At 36.3% G+C, this 22,627-nt stretch overlaps 1 protein-coding gene across 2 annotated transcripts in view; it reads left to right on the top strand.

Moving 5' to 3' along the window:
- SATB2 (SATB homeobox 2) overlaps positions 1-22,627 on the top strand; it is a 206,940-nt gene that overhangs the window by 129,584 nt on the left and 54,729 nt on the right. For both annotated transcript variants that reach the window (XM_055123353.1, XM_004601255.2), the window contains 2 exons: positions 16,056-16,268; positions 20,894-21,049. In XM_055123353.1, coding sequence (XP_054979328.1) covers positions 16,056-16,268; positions 20,894-21,049 — 369 coding nt within the window. The remainder of the gene's footprint in view (positions 1-16,055; positions 16,269-20,893; positions 21,050-22,627) is intronic.

The following is a 22,627-nucleotide window of genomic DNA, read 5'->3' as shown; positions in this document are numbered from 1 at the left end:
TCATCACAATAATAGGAGCCTAGTTTTGCTTTTATTCATATAAAAATTATCCTAAGCATGACCACTCTTTTCTTTGCTATTCTTTTGAAAGTAAACTTTAGCTGTACCTTTTATTTCTTCACATTTATGACAAGCTGACACAGATAACACATATGCTCTGTATTTGATGCTCCACTGCTCTGTTCCCCCTTACCCATCCATTTTCTTCAAACATCTGGTGTCTTCTAGTTGGTTCTTCACCCAGCGGATGATCTTCAGGCTACTGAATGTGGCTTTGCTCTCTCTGGCGGAGCAGACAAACACAGGGTTTGGTAGGTACAGGAGGAGGAAAGCCCAGCCTCCTTGCCTCCTTTGGTATGAATAGCTCTGACTGTGACTTCCACTCCAAGTCTACACAGGACCAGGAGGGCACAAGACTTTGCTTGGGCTCCTTCCCTCCTGCTTCTTTCCTCTCTCCCCATGCCACACACTGATTCTGCTATAGAGGTTCTTCCTAAATAAATCACTTGTTCAGGGATATTCTTTCTCAGTATGTGCATTTTATTCCAGCTCATAGCCTAATTGGTGTTTGGTTATGCCATGGAATATTTGAATAACAGAAGCTTATCTTTGACTTTTCTCCTTTATGAATTGCAAGATATTATTATGAGGTTAGTTACAGAAGTTTTTACTGTAAGGTTTCATTTTGGAATTATTTTAACTATTTCCCATAAATTATAAACTTAATGTTCTAGGAAAATAGAAATGTCTATAATTTTTAATGTACTATTTAAAAATATTTAAACCATGTTATTTTAAACTGAATCCCATGAATTCAATGAAATAATATTTATGCTGCTCTAATGTGTTGAATGTTGGGATAATGGGAGAGGAGAGAGAATGACACAATAAATTTGATGTCCTATGAGATCTTCCAAACTTGACTTAAGTTAAAACCATAATTATTAAGTCTGAATGGTCAATTATGTGATTATGCAACTTTTGCTTCTTGTATTGCTCCATCTCCAGTGCTCTATCAGTGATATAGATTGTGTATAGAAATAATTTAAAGTAGTAGAATCAATGTCTGTCAATTTTCTTCTTTTTTAAATTTTATTGAATCACCGTGAGACAAGCTTTCATGTTTTGGGTTACAATCACACAATGATCAAACACCCTTCCCTCCACCAGTGCACATTCCCCACCACTGATATCCCTGGTATACCCCCCTTTTCTCACCCTCCCACTGCCTCCATGGCAGACAGTATTCCCCATACTCACTCTCTACTTTGGGCATTATGGCTTGCAACACAGATACTGAGAGGTCATCATCATGTTGGGTCCATTATCTACTTTCGGCACACATCTGCCATCCCGACTGATTCCTCCAGCCATCATTTTCTTGGTGATCCCTTCTCTATTCCATCTTCCTTCTTCCCTCCGCTCATGAAGCAGGCTTCCAGCTATGGGCAATCCTCTTGGCCCTTGTATTTACTGTCCTTGGGTTTCAGCCTCATGTTATGTTATTCTATACTCCACAAATGAATGCAGTCCTTCTATTTCTGTCCCTCTTTTTTAAAACACATTTGTCCTTGCCTGCTTCTTGGATTTATTTTAGTGGTGGCATACTTTACTCATGAAACTGTGGACATAAATAAAAAAGTACTTTAATGCTTATTGTGTGTTTTAATATACTTATATTTTGACTTTTGATTATGAATTCTAACTTTAAGCATTTTTTGGTGCTCCTTGTCACTTTATGGACTTCAGTAAATTAATTAGAGGCTTCTGGCAGCATGGAAAGATTTATGACAGTTTTTTTAAGATGATATTACAAAATAATAATTTCAGGTTGTCCACTGACCTATAATAGTAAACATGATTTCATAAACTACCTACAGTGAATCTTTCTTAGCAGATATGCTATTCTGTAATTTATTTTTTAAATCTTCACTGACCTAAATATGCATATGTTCAGAAATCCCCATATACTAACCTGTTTTTCTGCTGAGACCTTTAACTGAGCAAATTTTTTAAATGAACTAGCTTTGATCCAAATTAGGCTAATTCCATTGGCAGAGCCCTGCTACATCTAAGTGGGCATACTAGAATACCAGAAAAGGGAACTTCTGTGCAATCCTTATTTCTTGCTGTAGTTCTTCCCCTTAGCTTTTTCTTAAGATTCAACAAATTCCTTAACACAACTATTCAGCCAAAAGAAGTTTGTATCATTGGGAAATGGGATTTTTAGCCTACTAATAATTAACATAATTAATTATATAGTTATTTTCCTCTTTCCTCTAGGAGATCACACCATAATTAGAAAGTTCAGATTGATTTTGTCTCAGGTAGATCTTCTGTGTTAATTCTTAGAAACATGTTTTCAGTAGAAACACAGATGTGTTTTGAAAACTGCTCTGTTCTGTAACAGTCAATCTCTAATTTGGTATCTTGCTCCTTTAGTTTGATGAAAAACATCACAGGTGTACAATTTGCAATGTTTTGCCAAAGGCCTTACTTAAGAAGCTATTCAACTTGATAGTCTCTGAATCTTAAGATTCTGTAATAGAGAATATCAAGATATTCCCTAGAGAAGATATTTGATAGAGAAGAGAATTTATAAAATTCTTTGAGAACTCATTTGTTTTAGCTTTTCTTTATTGACTACTTTTAACAAGACTTTGCGAAAATAATTTGCTGTTTATTCATAAAGCCCACATCATTTGAAGAAATTTGGGCCAGAGTCATAAATATGATTTATAGAATCACTCAGCAACTGCAGAATGTTTTTGACAGATTAGAAGATTAAACTGAATGATTCTCAGGGAAGTTGGCAGTAGGGCTAGTGGCTAGAAATGTAAATGTCTTTGTGTGAAATGACATGGATTTTGCTGTAATGCTTTATTGGCACAGTATTTTTAGTATGCATGCACCCACATTATTAAGGTTAAAAATGTCTGAGGACTTACTTGATGAACATTGTATGTTAAAGTGGCACAGTTAGGAAGAGACACAGAGCAACAACATTAAACATAAAATCTTAAAAACCAAATACTTTGAGGGTTCGAAATTCAGTGCATAACCAGTCTGATATTGTTGTTGTTGTTTGGCAGGGGAGAAACTTATCTTTTGTCTTGTATTTGAGATATATATATATATATGCATATATATATATTGTTTGAAACTATAGGCATGATTTAATCACATGTGAGTTTATATTTGTAGAAAACTTGATATTCAGGGTAGTCAAAATTCTTTTTCTAGAAGAATTTAAGCCTGTTGGACTTCAGGTTGTAGTCATTGTTATTTCTCATATCCAATAGGCCCTCAGCAAGTTATGCGGGAATAGAACACAATGTAAAGCCAAGGGTGTTAACTCCATGGTCCAGTGAGCTGGTTATAAAGTGACGAGGAAAACCTGTGTGAAAAAGGAAGTCCACCCACTGAAAGATGAGCTGTAAATATGAAATGCTGCAGATCAGGCATGAACATTTTATTGGGTTTTGAAGAAAATAATATACTCTCTTTTGATTTCAACATTAAATTAATAAAGTAGGAAAAGATGGTCCTGCTTGCTTCATAAAATAAGCAGTCTTTCATTTTAGAATCAGTGGCTTGAATTCATAGATTCAAAGATTATAATAATAATGATATCTCCCAGGAAAGCAGTGTCTCAAAGTTATTAGATGGCTTAAGGATGGCCCCCGAGATAGTGGTTTACTTTAGTTCCTCCTGTACATATAAAGACTCTCTATCTGCAATTGCCACCTTTCAAGCAATTCTAGCCATGAAGCATGGGGGAGATACTACTTTATGCTTGGGGTTAAGTGAGGGTTAACTCTGTAGCTGTAAGATATATAAAGCTCTCTCTTCATTGCTAAATTTATTTGAAATAGAAAATTTATATGGCAAAGAGGATATAAAGATTCTCGTATCCCTCCTTCATAAAGTTCATGCTAAAGAATCAGAGGAAATGTGATAGCCTACTTTCGTTTCTTTCATCCCTGACTAATGTGTAAAAGACATTAAAGTTAGTTTGCTAACTAATTAAAGAAGATTTAGGTTCTCCATTTTTACCTGAAGAAAGACTGACTATTGTTTATGGTTGTATAAATTTTGATCACCATTCTGTAACAAGGAGTCATCAATTAATTTCACAAGGACTTTCTATTTACCACTATTGAGTATATGTCAGTGGGGGCCTGTATGTACTTGAGTGTGAAGGTCTACTGTTTTATTACTTGCATGGCTTCCCAATATTGAGTGATTGTTATAATAAAATTAAATTTTGTGGAGGCCTCCAAGGCAATGCTCAGAAGACCTTTGGGACCACTCTCTACAGTTCTCTGATAATTAGGCTAACAGTGCCAGGGATTACCCAGGCCTCCATTGTGGTGCTTGGGAAACATTGTGGTGTCAGGGATGGAACCTGGTGAACTGCATGCAAGGAATGTGTCTTAACCCTGTACTAGTTCTTCAGCTTGCAAAAGTAGAGTTTTAAAGAAGATAAGAAAGCATTAAGTTTAGATTCTATTTCTGTTTCATCATTGCTTATTTACTTATTTATTGATTAGGGATTTCTCAGAAGCAGTGCTCATGTAGCTCTGGGGCCACTCCAGGTGGTATTTCGTCCCATGTTGCTCATGCCCAGCAGTGCTCTGGAGCACCAGGGTTATATAATATTCCTGGGTGGAGGGAAGGGAGATAATGCAGTACTGGGAATCAAAACAGACCGGTATGAAGCATGCTGGGCATATGTTTTTGACTTTATGCTATCTCCATGGCCCTCCATTGCTGTTTATTTAAAGTAATAAAATTCACTAGCAGTATATTTTCATAGTCATTGGATAAAATGATGACTTTTAAACCTGGGGTTTAGTACATGCTTGTTCAAATCAAAAGATTTAAGTTTAAAAACTGAAATGCTGTGAGAAAAGCATAATTGAATCCACTTGAAATAAGTTGAAAATGTAAAAGATATTTACATTCTCTACAAGTTTTGTGCCCAAGATAATTACTGTAGACTGAAGCATTTGTTTTCTAATCTCTTTAACTGCAGCACCCAATGTGAGATACTTTTTATATCATGAACTTGTACACACACATGCACATACACACATGCATATGTACTACATTTCATCCTATCTTTATTTTATGTTTTTTGCTAAATCAAACACTTCATGAAAGGAAATTAAAACCTCCATGAAGTACTAATAGCACATGTGAAGCATGCTGATAATTTATCATCTATTAGTTACTTTTTATTATAAAAAAGTAATGATGTTTTTTTAAATTAATTTTCATCCATTAGTAATTATGACCCATGTTTAAATAATGAGATTAATGGTCATTTTAAGTGAAAATGAAATGAGGAAAATTTGTTTCACTTTTTGAAGTAGAAAATGATTATCTTAGTATTATCCTAAACGTCCATATGGTCACTTTACTATATAATATAATTTATAAAGTTTTTTCTTCATCCAAAATAATTTTAATTATCCAATTTCCTAAATTTTTTATGCCTCTGCCTTCTATATGGGGGTATGTTTAGCAGTCAATAAGCAGAGAACTTTAAATATTTAAAATTCTAAATTTAAAATAAAAATTTTAGGCCTTTATTGATGTACTGAAAATGTATTTAGGATGCAGAGTTTATAAGGCTTTATAGTGATAGCAAACATTTCTTAAACTTTTAGATGTATAGTTATTAGCTCTCCTGGGAATCATATAAGGAAGTACAGTACTATCTTTGTTGTCACAGAACATGAGATGAAAGATAAAATCTCTTCTTCAATGCAAGGTGTAAAAAGACTTTCAAATCAGTAATCCCACTGTAGTATAAGTACTGTGATGTGTCATATTTGCAATGTGAGAACAGATGCTTTTGACCTGGAGGTGATTAAAATTAATGCAAAATTCATCCACCAGGGAAAGAAATAATCTTTTATAACAGGATGGAATTAATAGACTGCTTTACTTTTTATATCTAAATGCATTTGATATGTTTTAGATGTAAATATTCAATAAATGTATGGTTTTGTTCCATTTTGGAAAATAATATTTTTGCCAATGTTTTAACAAAATAGCCAAAGCTAGTAAATTTTGGAGACAGGTTGCCAACAGTTGTTGCATAGAATACCCATGGAAACTAGAAATATACAGGACCCAGAACTTTGTGAATGCAATAGTCATAGTGCCAGGTACTTGAGGTGTTAGTAGAAACCATGAATGTGCCCAGAGCTGAGAAAATCTATGGTAAAATGTTTCCAAAGGGAGCCTGTTCAGTTCTTCTTTTGCTTTTGATTTTTTGGTGCTAATGTATTTAGAAGATTATGATTTATATTGTTCACAGTTTTTTGGTACCAAGGACTTTCTAAAGACAAGCAGAGAAGGAATAAAGACGAGAAGAGTTGGGATTACATTTCTGATTGCATCTATCATTGCCTGGATTGAATTAATCTGACATAGTAAAGTTGTCAGTTATGTATTTTTGGTACATTCTTCTACTGTATATGCTTAAGTGTGACTTAGGCAGGAAATTCCAGCTATAAAGCTCTGTTGCATCCACTCACTTTTGGGGGTTGGTGGAGGAGATTTGGGCTATACCTAGTGGTACTCAGGGATTACTCCTGATTCTGTGCTCAGGTATTAACTGACAATGCTCCATTGACCATATTCAATGCTGGAGGTTTTTTTTTTTTAATTTTAATTAAAAAAAATTTGGGGGGTCACACCCAGCAATGATCAGGGGTTACTCCTGGCTCTGCGCTCAGGAATTACCCCTGGCGATGCTCAGGGGACCATATGGGATGCCAGGGATGAAACCTGCGTTGGCCGTGTGCAAGGCAAACACCCTACCCATTGTACTATTGCTCCGGCTCTCAGTGCTGGAGTTTAAACCTGGGCCTTACCTCCTGTACTCTCTCTGTCCTCATCCACTCTCAAATGGCTCAAGGGAAATTTTTTTTTCCCAGCTACTTTTTTTTCAATTTATTTTTTAATTTTATTGAAACACCGTGACATAGTTACAAGCTTTCATGTTTGGGTTACAATCACACAGTTATCAAACACCCATCCCTCCACCAGTGCACATTCCCCACCACTGATATCCCTGGTACACCCCCCCTTTCCCACCCTCCCACTGCCTCCAGTGGGAGTATGGGGAGGCAGACAGTATTCCCCATACTTGCAACACAGACACTGAGAGGTCATCATTATCTACTTTCGGCACACATCTCCCATCCCGACTGACCAAGTGAACTTTTATTGCATATGTTAGAAAGGAAACTGTGAGGTGTTTCATATAATAAATTAAAGTTTTAAGGTACATGGACTATTTGTACTACAGAGGAATTTGCATGGTTCAGAATTTCAGTTTCTGTTTTCTAAGATTTTTCAGTAGATTAAATGAAGATATCTTTAGTATAATGAGTCAGGCTCTCAAGACGTGGTTTATCAGGGTCTGCTGCTGACTTTTCAGCTAGGATGGAATTCCTTCTTCTCAAAAAAGTGAAAACAAAAACGTCTGCATTTGGTGCCTTCTGAGTCCTTTAGGTTCCCAACTAAACATTAAGCACAAAGTTCACAGATCTTGCTCCCAAGGAGTTAGTCCTTTGATGGGAGGAAGAAGATTTCATAGTAGCACAGTGTAAAAGATGATAAAATAGCATAAGTGTGAGATAGAACTAGTGCCATCTCTTTTCAAAGGAGGGCAAAAGTAATGCCAATTCCAACACATAGATGTAGTCTTTTATTGCATTACAGAATACATCTCTAAAGCATTTGTCTGCAAATGTTACTTTTGTATATTATCTATATTTTCAGAGTACATTAATTCCCTTTAGATGTTCAATTCTGTCCACCCCCGTCCTACAAAAATATCACATGCAGAGGCTGTCTTTCCTAATAAAGAATCATTGTAATATAAGAGAGATTTTATTAAACTAATGCAATAATGACATTTTCTTTGAGGATTTAGCACATCATTTTTAATAATAAAAATCAAATTGTCATTGTTGTGTCCTGTATACCTTTTATTCAAATCAGACTTAGTATGCTGGCTTTGTGACTGAGCAATACTCTGGGGAGTGTAGGAGGAGAGATGAGTGTTTTTAGCATTATACAAATGAATTTCAGTGGTCAGGTTTGTAGTGGGGTTGTAGATTATGAATATGGGACCCAGGGAAACCTGGTTATAGTCATTAGCAGAGGGGAAAATGCCTCTCAGGAATTTCTAGGAGGAAATGAGAGTGGATTTTAGCAGGGAAGGATTCTATGAGGTCAGCTTTCGGTTGGTGAATATTAGTAGTGATAAGCCATGCAGCCGATTCAACAGCCTCAGCCAGCTTTTTATCACTGCGATTCAAGAGCTTTCTTTGATTAAGCTGGGAATTTGATATCACTTGACTTTTGTACAACTAATTTTGGAGTTTTGTGTTAGTTGAAATTTGGCATTTCGGAATTGTGTAAAAATTAAGACTAACAATGAAAGACCATGATGAAATGTAAAGAATACCTTTGGAAGAAACTCTCTTTAATTTTTAAGGCAAGTAATATAATGGGATATGTTCAGGGGCAGAGTGACCCATATAAGCATTGAGGATCATCTGCCTTTGACCCTTTGTAATTTGAATTTGTAAACTGAAGGTATATGTGATTATTTAAAAACCTTGCTGTTTGGTTATAGCTTCATGTGCTTTTAGATCAGTATATAATTATAAACAAAAATATTTTCACATTTACTTTTAATAAGAATTTTTTTTGTTAAAAAATTGTGTCATACCTGGAAGAGCTCAGGAGTTACTTTTGGCTCTGTGTTTGAGGGGTTGATTCCAGCATTACTTAGGGGACTATGTGATGCTAGAGATCAAACTTGGGCATCCTGCATGCAAAGCATGCCCTCAGCCCATTGAGCTATATTTTCAGCTCAGGATTTATTTTATTTCAAATATCCTGTTAAAGAATGATCTTAATTATCTGTGGTATAGAGAATTCTGGATGAGGAAATATACTGTAGTAAAGGGGGAATGCCTCGCTCACCTTTGACCCCAGTGTTTCTTGAGAACAGAGAAGGAAAGAAATCAAGGGGAAAGAAAAGAATGAAAAGTAATGGGTGAACAGGCATCAGGGCTTCAGTTATACTAATGTTATGGGTGAGGAGTATAGTCATATATCCAAAACACACTCAACAGCACTCAAAACATGAGGTCTAAACTGCAATCACTGAAGCATTGTAATGTACCTGTCAGGTTGACAAGCAGGGCATGGGGCAGGGGTTAGTGGTACGGTAAGAATAAGCGAACACTGGTAGAGGAAAATTGACAATGGTGGTGAGATTGTTATTGAAATGTTATATGTCTAAAACTCAACTATCAGTAGCTTTGTAAATCACAATTCTTCAATTCAATTTTAAAAAATAAAATAAAGAAAAAAGATAAGTAATAACTGTTCAACTAAAAATAAATCCTGTTTAACAGTTTGTAAAGAAATTCTTCAAACTTTTACATTTAGCAAAGCAATGAGCAATACATATAAGGTATCTTGGGATTTATATGACATTCTAATAACCTTTGTTCATAATGAAACCCAATGCTTCCAAACTATTAACTCTACAGGATGAATGGGTATTTGTTGAGTTATTTCAATGTTATATATGTACAATAAATATGGGTACGTTGCAAGTTACCCTTTTACCTCATGCTTTACCTGCCACAAACAAAAATATAACTCACAGAAATAAAAATAGTATCCTGCTAGTTGAGGCTTTTACAGAGAGAAGCACTGGAGTTTGACTGGGCCAGTTTCACCAGTACACACCTGGTGTATATCACTTTAAAAAATAAATTATGCCTCATTAAATTACAATTAAATGGAATCATGATCATTTGTTTTTCTGGAAGGAAGATGTTTTGCATATTGAAAGCCTAATTTGTTGCAGGTGACAAAAAGGCTGAACAGATTATCTAATATCACTTCATTTGGGGGGTAATGTTTGCTGGTTAGTTTGTGTATACTTCAGTAGTTCAGAATCATATTAATGTGTACTATATTATTTTTACTTCAGAATGTCTTCTACTGCTTTTTTTTTCATTTTTCTGCTTTTCCTTCCTAAAATTTTAAGGTAATGGAATGATCTCTATGTTCCAAATTGGTTGTGTTCTCTTTTTTTGTCAAATTTTCTAGAACATTCAATTCAATTAAAAAATTTTTTTTCTAATACATTTCTTCCCCACTCATTCTCTCCCTTTGCTTGGTCTTACCATTATCTCTCTACCTATTTTCTGTGTGTATTTCAGGTCCTAGCCATGTTATGTCCCACCTTGGGGCGGAGTGATAGTATAGTGAGTAGGGCATTTGCCTTGCACACATCCTAGATAGGTTCTATCGCAGGCACAAAATATGGTACCCTGAGCTCCACTACGAGTGTACCCTGAGCACAGAGTCAGGAGTAAGTCCTGAGCACAGCTGGGTGTGGCCCAAAACAAAACTAAAAAAATTAAAAACAAGTCATGTCACAACTAGTCCAAAATATTTTCCTGGAGTCCTTCAGTTGTCAGTACTTTTTCCTTCTTTTGAACTTAGATGATAACTCGTTGCATCTAAAATTTATGATTCTTGACATCTTTTTACATTGTTTTTATACACCATAATTTCTCTGGAAGCAGAATCAGTCTTACTCATCTTTCTATTTCTTTCTGGGCTTCAGAGCAAGCCATAAATAAGAAATGATTTAATATACTCATCTGTCACTCTCTGATAATGGGTGTGTTGAATTGTGGATTTGACTATATAGCCAATTGAGATATAGCCTAACCCTGAAGAATGACTGAAGGTCTGAGATCTTTGACTAATGTATATCTGTTAAAATACATTCAAATCAGTAATGACCTTAACTGTTGCTGTCGAACCCTGGAGTGGCTTGGGAAGGTCCCTGGGGATCAGAATCAAAACCTGACCCAGGGTATCAGAGACATAACTCAGAAGTCAGGGGCACATGCCTCGCCTATGCAGGAACTCAAATTTAATCCCTGATACTACATGGACCTGTGCATTGCTCACTACAGCCCTGGAGGCCCTCAAGTACTGCTGGGCCTGAGTAGTGTCCCATTGCTGAGCTTTAGCATTGAACCACCCAAACAAGCTGGTCGGCCGATTATCACCAGGGCTGGCGCTCAGGATCCCAGATCACTGCTGGGGTATCTTTCTTTAAAACAAAGCAAAACAAAGATTCCAAACCTGATGAAGGTGTGTGTGCTCTTATTCTCTTAAGGAATGAAAAACCTGTGCCTCACTCACTTTACGTGAAGTCTCAAATGCTAGTGAAGAAAATTGGAAGTAATGTTGCATAGTTAGACATAGATCATGTTTCCTCAAACAATCTGAGTATTCCCACAACTTTCTGAGTATCGTCATATATTTTACCCACTAACATCTTAGGGCAAACTAAGTAAACTTTGTAAATTATGTTGAAGAAATAAGAAAATTAGAGTAGTGTAAAGAAGAAAGCCCCTTGACAGAAATTGCAGATTCATAAGCTAAGATCATGTAATTTTTTTACAAAACAGCAGAAATAATAAGGACATCAGTTTTCAGTTAAAAAATAGCCTTAATCCTTTGTTCTGTCCCAGGGAATTGATTATATAAGCAAGCAAGCTAGATAGTATCATACTGTTACCTCTTGTTTTGCGCTATGAATTATTTTGCTTTTGTTGATCCTTTGCTAACTTCATATTTCTTTGCTGGTGCTGGAAATAATATGAAGTGTAGGAAATTCTCTAGTGACAGTCTATGTAAATGGCAAATTTGAGGTCCTTTTTTGCCCTACTTTTTTCTGTGACTTGTAATCCAAGAGTTGTGCAAATTGTCTTTCTACCTTGTTGCAGATGATCTTTCTACTCCTATTCGGTCAACATGTTTCCTGGTCTTACAGAACCTCATCTAACACTGTGGAGGGAATTGTTATAATCTCTCCCTTGAGAAGGTTCTGTTGCCTATGATGAGGAAAATACTTAATGACCACTTTGCTCAATACTAGCAATATGTTCTAATATGATTACTGATATGAAAGTTTAATAAGCAATATCCTGGTTAATTTATTAATTTCCCTCAATGTTCTCATTCTTAATATTCATGACCTTTCTTTTAACAAACTTACATCTCTTTTTAGTGTCTGGGTGTCAGACCCTATTCTCTGTATCTCAGACGCACAATGGGAATGTCCAGTGATACCTCCTGCTTGGTTGATGATTAAAATGCCAAAGAACATACTGACAAAGGATTTAGAAATATTTATGTGGGATAAATGACTAATTTATGTTCTATGCATGATAATTTCAATATGATAAACATGTGCTTATCTTGATAATTAGATAGGGTGATCTGTGCATATGTAAAATTTTCTCCTGATTTTCAACCAGCTAAGTAAATTTTGCTTTCCATTTGTGAGCTGCAGCAATGTGATGAATACACATATATTTAGATTGATAAATCTATATGCATATATATTTGAATCCCAGTTTAAATAGTTTAAAAAAAATAAATAAACTGAAAAAGACCGACCAAACAATTAATTCTCTATGCTCATTTTAGCCTCTTGTTATTGTAAATGTCTGAGGTGAAAAGAATTTGCTCTGGGACCACAGCTTCGCAGATGAGACTTTAAGTAAATAATTTAGAACAGTGTCCTCATTCTCTGGGGCAATATTGGGAGGCAGAACGAGCCACCTTTTTGCTTTGAGATTTTATCTTCAATTCAGCAAATGAAACAGGGGCAACTCCAGACCCTTAAAATACAAAGCTGTGACTCATTCTTTTTAGATATAATGCTGATGATTAGTCATTTACAAGGGTACATTGTATTGATTTATATTAAAGATGGATTCATTTCCCTATAGGGTTTTCAAATATGTAAAATCTGCAGGGGAAAGAACTCCACAAATCTATGTGAGGGAAAAAGAATAGGAAACCAAGCAAAATAAGAAAAATATAAAATAACTTAATAGTTCAGAGTGATTTTTGATTGATAGAGGTAGGTATAATTTTGAACCATGGTTCATTAGAAAAACAGTCTTTGCTATTTTACTGTTTTACATTCAAGATATTTGCTATAATATACCCCATGAGTTGTAGCAATAATACCATGGAAGACGAGTAAGTTTACCTTGCTTTGAGTCATCTTAAATATTATAGCTGTTCACTGTCTCTGTTACCCCGTGGCTCATCAATTTGTTCGAGCAGGCACCAGTAACGTCTCTCATTGAGAGACTTATTGTTACTGTTTATGGCATATCCAATATGCAAAACTAGCTTGCCAGGCTCTGCCGCGTGGACTCAATACTCTCGGTAGCTTGCCAGGCTCTCTGAGAGGGGTGGAGGAATCAAACTCGGGTTGGCCGCATAAGGGGCGAATGCCCAAAGGCTGTGCTATTGCTCCAGCCCATTATAGCTATTATAAAGAATATATCTATGTGTATGTCCAAATTCTTCCAAGTTTGGTAGTTTGGGGATTTACTAAAATATCAGTTGCTAAAGTTAGTTGTGAGAGAGAAAGATGGCATGGAAGAAGAGGCGAAGAGGAAGAGGAGACCAACCCATTCTTTATTTGCAGTTTATTATTAAAGAAAGCTTAGTAAATACCAGTCTAAGTCTCTTATTGGTATTTTTTTTTCTCTTTTGGGTCACACCCGGTGATGCATGGGGTTACTCCTGGCTTTGCACTCAGGAATCACCCCTGGCGTTGCTCAGGGGACCACATGGGATGCTGGGAATCGAACCCGGGTTGGCCGCGTGCAAGGCAAACACCCTACCCGCTGTGCTATCACTCCAGCCCCCATCTTATTGGTATTTTTAAAACATAATTCCCTATTGCTTCTCCAGAACCTAACTTCAAGATTTTTGTTTTTGGGCTACATCTGGCTGTGCTGAGGGCTCACTCTTGGCAGTGCTCAGGGAGCCATATGTAGTGCTGGGTATTAGGCCCGGGTTGGCTATGTGCAAGGCAAATGTGTTACCCACTGAACCAGCCCTATGCTGAAGATTTCTACCTTAGAAACAAATCTATTCATATTTCAGATTGCGTAGTGCACATGAAAAGTAGGATAATGTAAGGAATAACTGAATTTTAGAGAGACAAAGAGTGCCTAGTTGTTAATGTTTTCCAGAAGACAGTTTTCTCACTTGTTGCTTTTAAAATTGTGAAAGAGATCTTAATTTTTTTTTTAGATTCACTTTACCATTAGGTTATTTTTATCATACATTTTATTTGGCACATATTTGACTTATTTCTTTGCTTCATTTGATGGAATATTTTATTCTTGGTCATTAAGACTTTTGCAATCAAAATAATATAACAGCTAAATGGCTAGCTATCATTTGGTATACTGCTTGTGGATTCATTATTTAATTATTTTATACCATGTATTTAGGGCTGGAGCAAAAGCCCTGTCTTAAATCTAAAAGCAATAGCGGGTAGGGCATTTGCCTTGCATGTGTCCTATCTGGGTTCGATTCCTCTGCCCCTCTCAGAGAGTCCAGCAAGCTACCGAGAGTGTCTCGCCCGCATGGCAGAGCCTGGCAAGCTACCCATGGTGTATTCAATATGCCAAAAACAGTAACAACAAGTCTCACAATGGAGATGTTACTGGTGCCCGCTTGAGCAAATCCATGAGCAACAGGATGACAGTGACAGCGACCATGTATTGCGTGTTAATTACCTCTCTGGAGTGCTGCTATATGTGTATGATAAACAGTTCTCTAAGTGTCATTTGCTTCACTGTATGATGGTGTATTACTTAATTTAAAAATTGCCTAACTTACTTTGACTAACCTGAGATTTTTTTTCCTATTTCTAACATGTTGTTACAGTCATATATATGAATATATAATTAGAGTTAAATATAATTAAAATATAATAATGTTTATTTTGTGTAATTCCCACCTCAGTGGAAATGTATTTGACTTCTACTTTCATTATTTGGAGTTTCCCTACCAATTCTAAGATACAGAGGTTAGCATCTCAGCCTTTCCTGGGACTGTAGTTTGGACACTGCTGTCATAGTGTTCTGATGAGGGATATGAGTTGGAGTATAAAGTGATACCTGTGCAGTTATCTAACAAGTTTGCAGAATGCAAACAGATCTGCTTCTGCTCCAAATGTGTTATGTAACTCAGGTATCTAGTCTCTTCTTGAATCGTTACTACTGTTCTCTAGATTCAGCAGTATTTTCCTTTGCTTTATGTTTCTCTGTTACCTGAGCACCTAAATGCACCGAATTTCCTATGTACAGTATTATATTTGGATAAGTGACACATTCAGAAAATATCTGAGCCTGTCATGGTAATCGTTGGCATGTGTGCTAGGTCCCTCACTGCATATCACTAATATTTCCATTGCTCTATTGGTGGGTTTTAAATTGTCCTCCATCAGAGCATTTTATAAGGTTTGAGTGCCTCATGCTCTACATGCAAAGATCCCTCTTATGTGTGTAGATTGAAAAATTAGTAGAGAATTAGCTCAAGGTCTAGTCATTTGCTTTGAGTATACCCCCCTCTCCCATAAGAAATATCTATATTGAAAACAGTGGCCGGTCACACAGAAATTCAGCCAAACATTTTTTTTAATCGATGTAAATCTCCCATGCTGTTTAAATGTCGGAACTAAATTTACCAAACTTGGCAGATTTGTAAAGCTAAGCAGGACTGCCAAGTGTTCCCAGTTTCAAGCAGAGAGAGAGAGAGTTCTAACAGTTCCTGAAATACTTGTAGGAGGCACCTGGTGGTAATAGCAGTTTCACAATTCTCCCCAAGCGCCTACCTTGCTAGCTGGCATCTCTTATACTGATGATTATTACAGTGATGAGAAGTGTCAGAATGGAACAGTCCCAAAATAAGGCACAGCCCCCGGAAAGCAAGCACATCCCCATAAAGTGTTCCTGCTGGAGAACCCTCAAGAATGAGAGCGAGGTTCTTGCCATCTCTGCCAGCAGCTTACACCAACAAGTGGAGGGGAGCGGTTTGGAGATGGAAACAACCACATGCATACAGAGATGACTTGGCATGTATTTTTCCCATTTAACCAGGGATTGTTGTCTGAGATTCTGCGTAAGGAAGAAGACCCCCGGACAGCTTCTCAGTCTCTCTTAGTAAACCTGAGGGCCATGCAGAATTTCCTCAATTTGCCAGAAGTGGAGCGAGATCGTATATACCAGGATGAGAGAGAACGGAGCATGAACCCCAATGTAAGCATGGTCTCCTCGGCCTCCAGCAGCCCCAGCTCCTCTCGAACCCCTCAGGTGAGATACTTGCTGCACTGACTTTTCACAATTGTCTTGAAAATGCCTTGCCTTCACTTACATTGTTTTCCCTTGGAAACTAAGAGTCATAATTCAAGAATTTCTTAATTCACTGAACATGTTGGTTAGAGGTTCATATCTTCTGACCACATAATAGTGGTAACAGTGGCTCTCCTTTCCTTTGTATCCTATCTCTTTAAGGAGTACCATCCCCCCACCCCCACCACTGCTGGAAGGGCAGGTGTGGGGGTAAACCTGTGCTTTCTACACAAAGTTGCTTAATTATCAAAGAAAAGATAGGAGATTTGCATTCAAACTAAATGTGCATTGTAGGCATATTGCTTTTATTAAATTGTTTATTTCTTTACATTGGGAGTTGGAGGTACTGGGTAGGGCAATCCAAGTTCTTCCTTGTGAAATCTGAAAGGAGACAAAAGAGGGTGGGCACCTTTGTATATTGGCTGCATACATATGCAGCAGCTTAATCAAAAAGGCTAAATAATTCATTTAACCCTTAAAAATGGTGGTAGGAAGTTGTTCTTCATGAGTTTCCTCCCTAAGGTGATCGGTGATCTCCCCACATGATACTATAGCTTGACTTCCTATCCCTTTCTCTGCACTTTAAAGCAGTTCCAGATTCTCCTGCAAATATAAACCTCTCAAAGTGGTATTGGCTTCAAAGATCCCAGCTGAAGGGTCAGGGTCTTTCTCAGTCAAGAGTCATTTCCAATTCAGATGTCATCCCACTCTTCCTTACCCTATTCCTTACTTCACCTACACATTGCCACTCATTAGAAATTTGCTAAATTTAGTAAACTCATTTGCTGTTGCTAGTATGACTGTGATTGCAAGTTCCATCAGAGAGATGATTCTCAGGACAAATATTTAAGCAGCATTCATTTGTACATATCAGAAAAATGGGTACTTCCAAACCAAAGTGGATTTTTAAAATTTTCCTAAATCATCTAGGTTTTATGAATTTGTTTTCTGGTAAGTTCAAAAAATGATTAAGCATAGAAATAGAATTTTATTCTAGTAGAAGTACTTGAGCTTTTCAAGTCTATTTTTTACATGTCTTAACTCTATTTTTATTTTTGCACTCCCCAAAAGATTTTCAATTAAAGTTATTTTTCTATCATGCAGTGCCAAATTGTGATACTCACACTTCAATCTTTAGTGAATTATGAGTAGAAGTTGCTGTTAAATTCAAAATCAGTCTCTTGTACTACTTATTTTGGATGTGCATAACCAAAACCATTTCTTTTGAAAAAACTTTGAACCACACATCTTGATCTATGGACTTGGGCAAGTTGTGAATTTATACTAATATTTAGTTTTATAAAATTCACCAATATTTTTGCCACTTTTGAATGACCCACTGAGCCATTACAGTGAGTCTAGGCAGAGTTCAGTCATGCTTCATGGTCATTTAACCAGCAACACTTCCCAGAACTTGAATTCTACTTATTGGAAATTTACACAGATCTGTGGATTTCATTTTTCACATCTTTGTAATATTTTTCTAACAAGATTATGTCCTGGGCATATTTTAAAAGATCTGATCACTTCTAGAGCCAGATAAACTTACAAGGCCACACAGTGAGGGTCAATATTTTGCTTTTTTAAATGGAATAAAATTTATAGATAAAATGATCTTTAGAGACAAATATAGCAGGAAAATTGATCATTTAGTTTCAGTTCCAAAATCTCAGAAAATAAATATGAAATATTTTTCTCAAAGTATATTTGAGAATGCAGCAGAAACATTGGCATTTGTATATTCTCTAGGATAGTTCAGTTTTTCTGTCAGCTAAACAAGAAGTTACTGAAGTCTTTAAAAAACATTTTACTATCACATGTTTACTCAAATATTTTTACAGATGCATTTCAACTAAAAATCCATAGTACAGTAAATCTTTCAGTTGTAAGAACAAATGTTATAGAAATAAATAATTAGAATCAGTAGAAGCTGATCAAACAGTAAGTTGGAGTCAGGATTTGACACACTTGTGGCCTTATATAGGTACATGGAAATGTTTTTCTGAGCCTCTCTACACTTATTGGCTTAAAATAAGCTGAAAAATTTTCAAATTTTAAGTAAAATGTTGTCTTTTCTCATAATTCTTTAGTTGACAGATCTCTGATACACTAAGCAACAATAAAAGAATGTTCATTATTGAACTCTCACTGTGTATCAGCTATCTGGAGCATTTTACACCATTTGATTCTCATCATTTTGTGTTGTTATCTTTAGAGATGAGGAAATAGGGGCCAGAGCAATAGTATAGTGGGTAGGTATTTTTCTTGTATACAGCTAACCCAGGTTTGATCCCTGACATCCAGAGTTCTACTGAGCACCACTAGGAGTGATTCCTAAGCACAGAGTTAGGATTAACCCTTGAGCATCACTAGGTATGGACCCAAAACAACAAAAACTAAAAGATAAGGAAGTCATATTAGATAGGTTACTTAATTTTCTAAGGTGATGTGGCTAAGTGGTGGAGTTAGGACTGAAACTCGCTATTCTGATTTCAAAGCCTGGCCTCCTCTTTGCCATATATTTTATAGACTTGAGGGATTTTTCTTACTCCCCAAGGGCTGATAGAAGATTGGTGCTAATTAGGAGGAGGTAGTGAAAAATCCCAGGTTGAGTAAGGTAAGTAAAAGGAAGAAAAGATATACTTAAACAGGCACTTTACAGAAGAGCACACTTTGGGGTGAGATAACTAGAAATTTTGAGATTGATTATAAGCTCCTTGAACACACACACACACACACACACACACACACACACACACGCACACATGAGAATTGGGTTACTATGAGAAAACCTCAAACTAAGGGTCAAATAGATTCTTATAAAAAATGGAAGATTTTGTAGGCAGGGTTATACAATGGTTCAAACCCATGTTTTAGAGCCAAAAATACTGAGTTCAGCTTATGACTCTTTCACTTGCTGCTACATATCCTTCTGGCAAATTAGTTTCTTTTATCTTTAGTTTTTTTTTTATCTGTAAAATGAAAGCAAATAATGCTTCAGTTCTTCATGATTTTTCTCTGGGGGTAAATGTTAGGGGGTTTTGGGGGCTATTACTGGTAGCAATTAGAGGCCACTCCCAGCTCCATGCTTTGGTAGTTTGCTCCTAGCAGTGCTTGGAGAAATATCTTGTGCTGGGGATAGAACCTTGGACTCCTTCATGCAAAACATGCACTCCAGCCCTTTGACCTATATCCCAAGCCCCCAAAATTTAAATTTTAAAAAGAATTAAACGACATAATAAAAGTGAAGCACTTTCTAGAATGCCTTACCTATAAAGAGTAATGTATAAATTTTTTCTTTTCATAGAATTTTCAGTAACTAAAAAAAAAAGTGGGACAGGGAAGTCAGAGAAGGATGACAAAATTCAATGCTTAGAAATTAACACTTGATGAAAGCTTAATACATTTCTCCAGTTTTAAGGGACGATTGAAAGTGCTCCCAGAATGTCTAGGCTTTGTGATACTATGTATTTCTTCAACCTGAATCCCACACAAATGAGTGTGAGCAACCCAGGGCTTCCACAGAGGCAAAATAGTGGTGGAGGGACAACTCTTTTTTTTTTTTTTTTAATTTTATTGAATCACCGTGAGATAGTTACAAGCTTTCATGTTTGGGGACAACTCTTTTGGCTTGGAATTCTATAATGAGTGGGTTAGGAATGGGCAGATAAAAGGTCCAATTTAAATCACATCAACTGTCCTTTCCCATAGGCTTAGGTATTGAGACTGATTTTTGTCAGAGTCCAGTTCTGCAGGGGCTGCTGGTCATCTCTCATTCCATACATGAGCAAATTCTCTGGCAGCTCTTTGGATCAAGTAGATGCAAATGTTTTAGGGTTATCCCAACCCCAAGAAGTACAGACATCTTTTTATTGTCCTTCATTTGTCTCTGAAGCTGATGGGAAATCATTCAATTAAAAAGAGCACGGCAGAATACATAAAACCACAATATGAGTTTAAGAAAATGAAAACGGCACATCAAAGGCATTCTGAAGCCTATTTTTATGAAATGAAATTTTGTTTCATTTCCACTGATTTCCTAGGTGAAATTAGGTGACTGTCTGGGTAGCATAATGATGATAATGATGGGAAACCATACATACTCAAATGACATATGTAAAGCTTTAATAAAGAATGAGACAGACTCAGGGGAGTGCATTAAATTGAGTAATAATTTATTATTTGGAGACCTCTACCCATCTACTCATTTTTTTTCTGGTAGAATTGGCTCTTCCTCCAAGGTGTGTCATTTTTAGAAATAAAAGATAGCTGGGCGTGTATGTGTTCTGCATGCTTGTTTTGCACATAGGTGATTGCTGGTATCTAGAATAGCCATCCTACCTGTAAACTGCATAGGATATTCTGAGGAAAGGAACAGGGTTGACAGGACTCTGCCTATGTCCTATAGGAATGCACTCAATTATTTCCAATCACAATTAACCTGATTAGAATAATGGACAGGAAGTGTCCCTCTGTAGCTAATGCAGTTTGGCATCAGCTGACTGAAATCCTTTGATAATTTCTGCACAGATGGCTAGGCTGAATGCAGCACTTTTTAAATTATTATTTTCATGGTCTCTTGGTAGGCCAAAACCTCGACACCGACAACAGACCTCCCCATTAAGGTGGACGGCGCCAACGTCAACATCACAGCTGCCATTTATGACGAGATCCAACAGGAGATGAAAAGGGCCAAGGTGTCTCAGGCCCTGTTTGCCAAAGTGGCTGCAAATAAAAGTCAGGTGAGTGGTTTTTAAAAGAGCAAAAGGGAAGGCTGGAAGTAGACTGTTCTCCTCCTTCCACTAATAAAAATACATCTGTTCCTATAATAATAATAACAATAATAATCCCTAGGGAACCTGTCATGTTCTGCCTTTTGCTCTCGGATTTGCTTTTATTCCCATTAGAGTTTAAAATAGAGACTAAGTTGAAACCCAGATCTTTTCTTTTGTAAAGATTCCCCCTCCCCCAAAAGCCTTAGCCTTGAATTGTTTCCCTCCTAAATATAAATACTGAGCTGTATTCTCTTTTTAAATATTACTCTTTTTTTCTTTTGCTTTGTTATTTCAGCAAAAATTAGATGTATGAAGTAGTATCTTCCTAAGGCCAAGTTTTAGCTGTGTCTCATCACCTCTCTTATTCCCTCCTAGGGAATGGATAAGTTTGTTATAATAACTGCCTTTCCTCAGCCCCAGAGACACCTTGTAATGTCAGGTGTTTCTTTCATGTTTAGGATACAGTTGTTTTTCCAGGAGAAAACACATGTGGGGGTGTACAGAGTGAGTGTTAAAATCTTAAACAGAAAAACATAGACTCTTATCCAGTATTATTTTTCTAAGTACTGGAATTGTGGGGAATAGAATGCTCCAGGGAAAAGGAAAGACAGATGCCTAAGTGGTTTTATTTTATTACTATTTTAAAAAAATTTCTGAAAGCCACAACAGTTAATGGGATCTATTCTCTGTTTCAAATCACTTAAAGGCATAATACCTATCTAAGAATGGGCTAGGCTGAGGTATTTATTTATCCGTAAGATGAACAATTACCCAATGCAGGGGAGAGGAAACAAGTTAGTTGAAGCATAATTTGAGAGTCCTTTGATTCCTAGCTTGATTTCCTCTGTGGCCTTGCATGACAAATGTTTTCATCCCTACATATGTAAATGGTAAAATGGTCCATCATTTCCCTAACAGGTCTTCTGTTGTGTGCTAAGAAAGGAAGTCTTGAATATTATATTTCTATTAAGTAAGAAGGTTTTCAATGAAAATTCTGTTTTTAAGACAATAAATAGTTAAATGCCATAGGAAGAATATATAGTTTGGGGATTAAACTTTTTATCTACAGTTTTTCATATTTGAGTTATTTTTCAGAGATCAGTAAAGGAAGAGAAGTAAAAAGGTAACGGAATTTTAAGAGAATTGAACCATTCTTTTCTCTTATTTTTCTTTCAATCTAGTCATTTTTCCAGATTATTCTTATTCTTTTTGATCAGTGATAACATTGAAATACAACTTGTTAACTAAGATATGATGTCCAACCATTATATGAAATACATGAAAAGAAAATACCATAGAGCCTTCTTAAACTGTTAAATGTATAAAATCACATGTACCACATGGCAAAATATAATGAGAGTTGGAGCTCTTAAGTGAATAAAGCTGTTAAATGCATAATGCCACTTGGCAAAACTACTGTGCATTTAATGGTTTTCCACTGTGTAATAAAGGACATATGTGGTAAATGTGCAGAGTATAAAAACTACACAATTGATTTTGCAAACCTGCTCCTTTAGTTGTGACTTAATGTAAATATCAAAGTTT

Source organism: Sorex araneus, chromosome X (genome assembly GCF_027595985.1).
Source record: "Sorex araneus isolate mSorAra2 chromosome X, mSorAra2.pri, whole genome shotgun sequence".
NCBI lineage: Eukaryota > Metazoa > Chordata > Mammalia > Eulipotyphla > Soricidae > Sorex > Sorex araneus.
The sequence above is the reverse complement of the archived record's forward strand: the minus strand, read 5'-3'. Positions and strand labels throughout refer to the sequence as shown.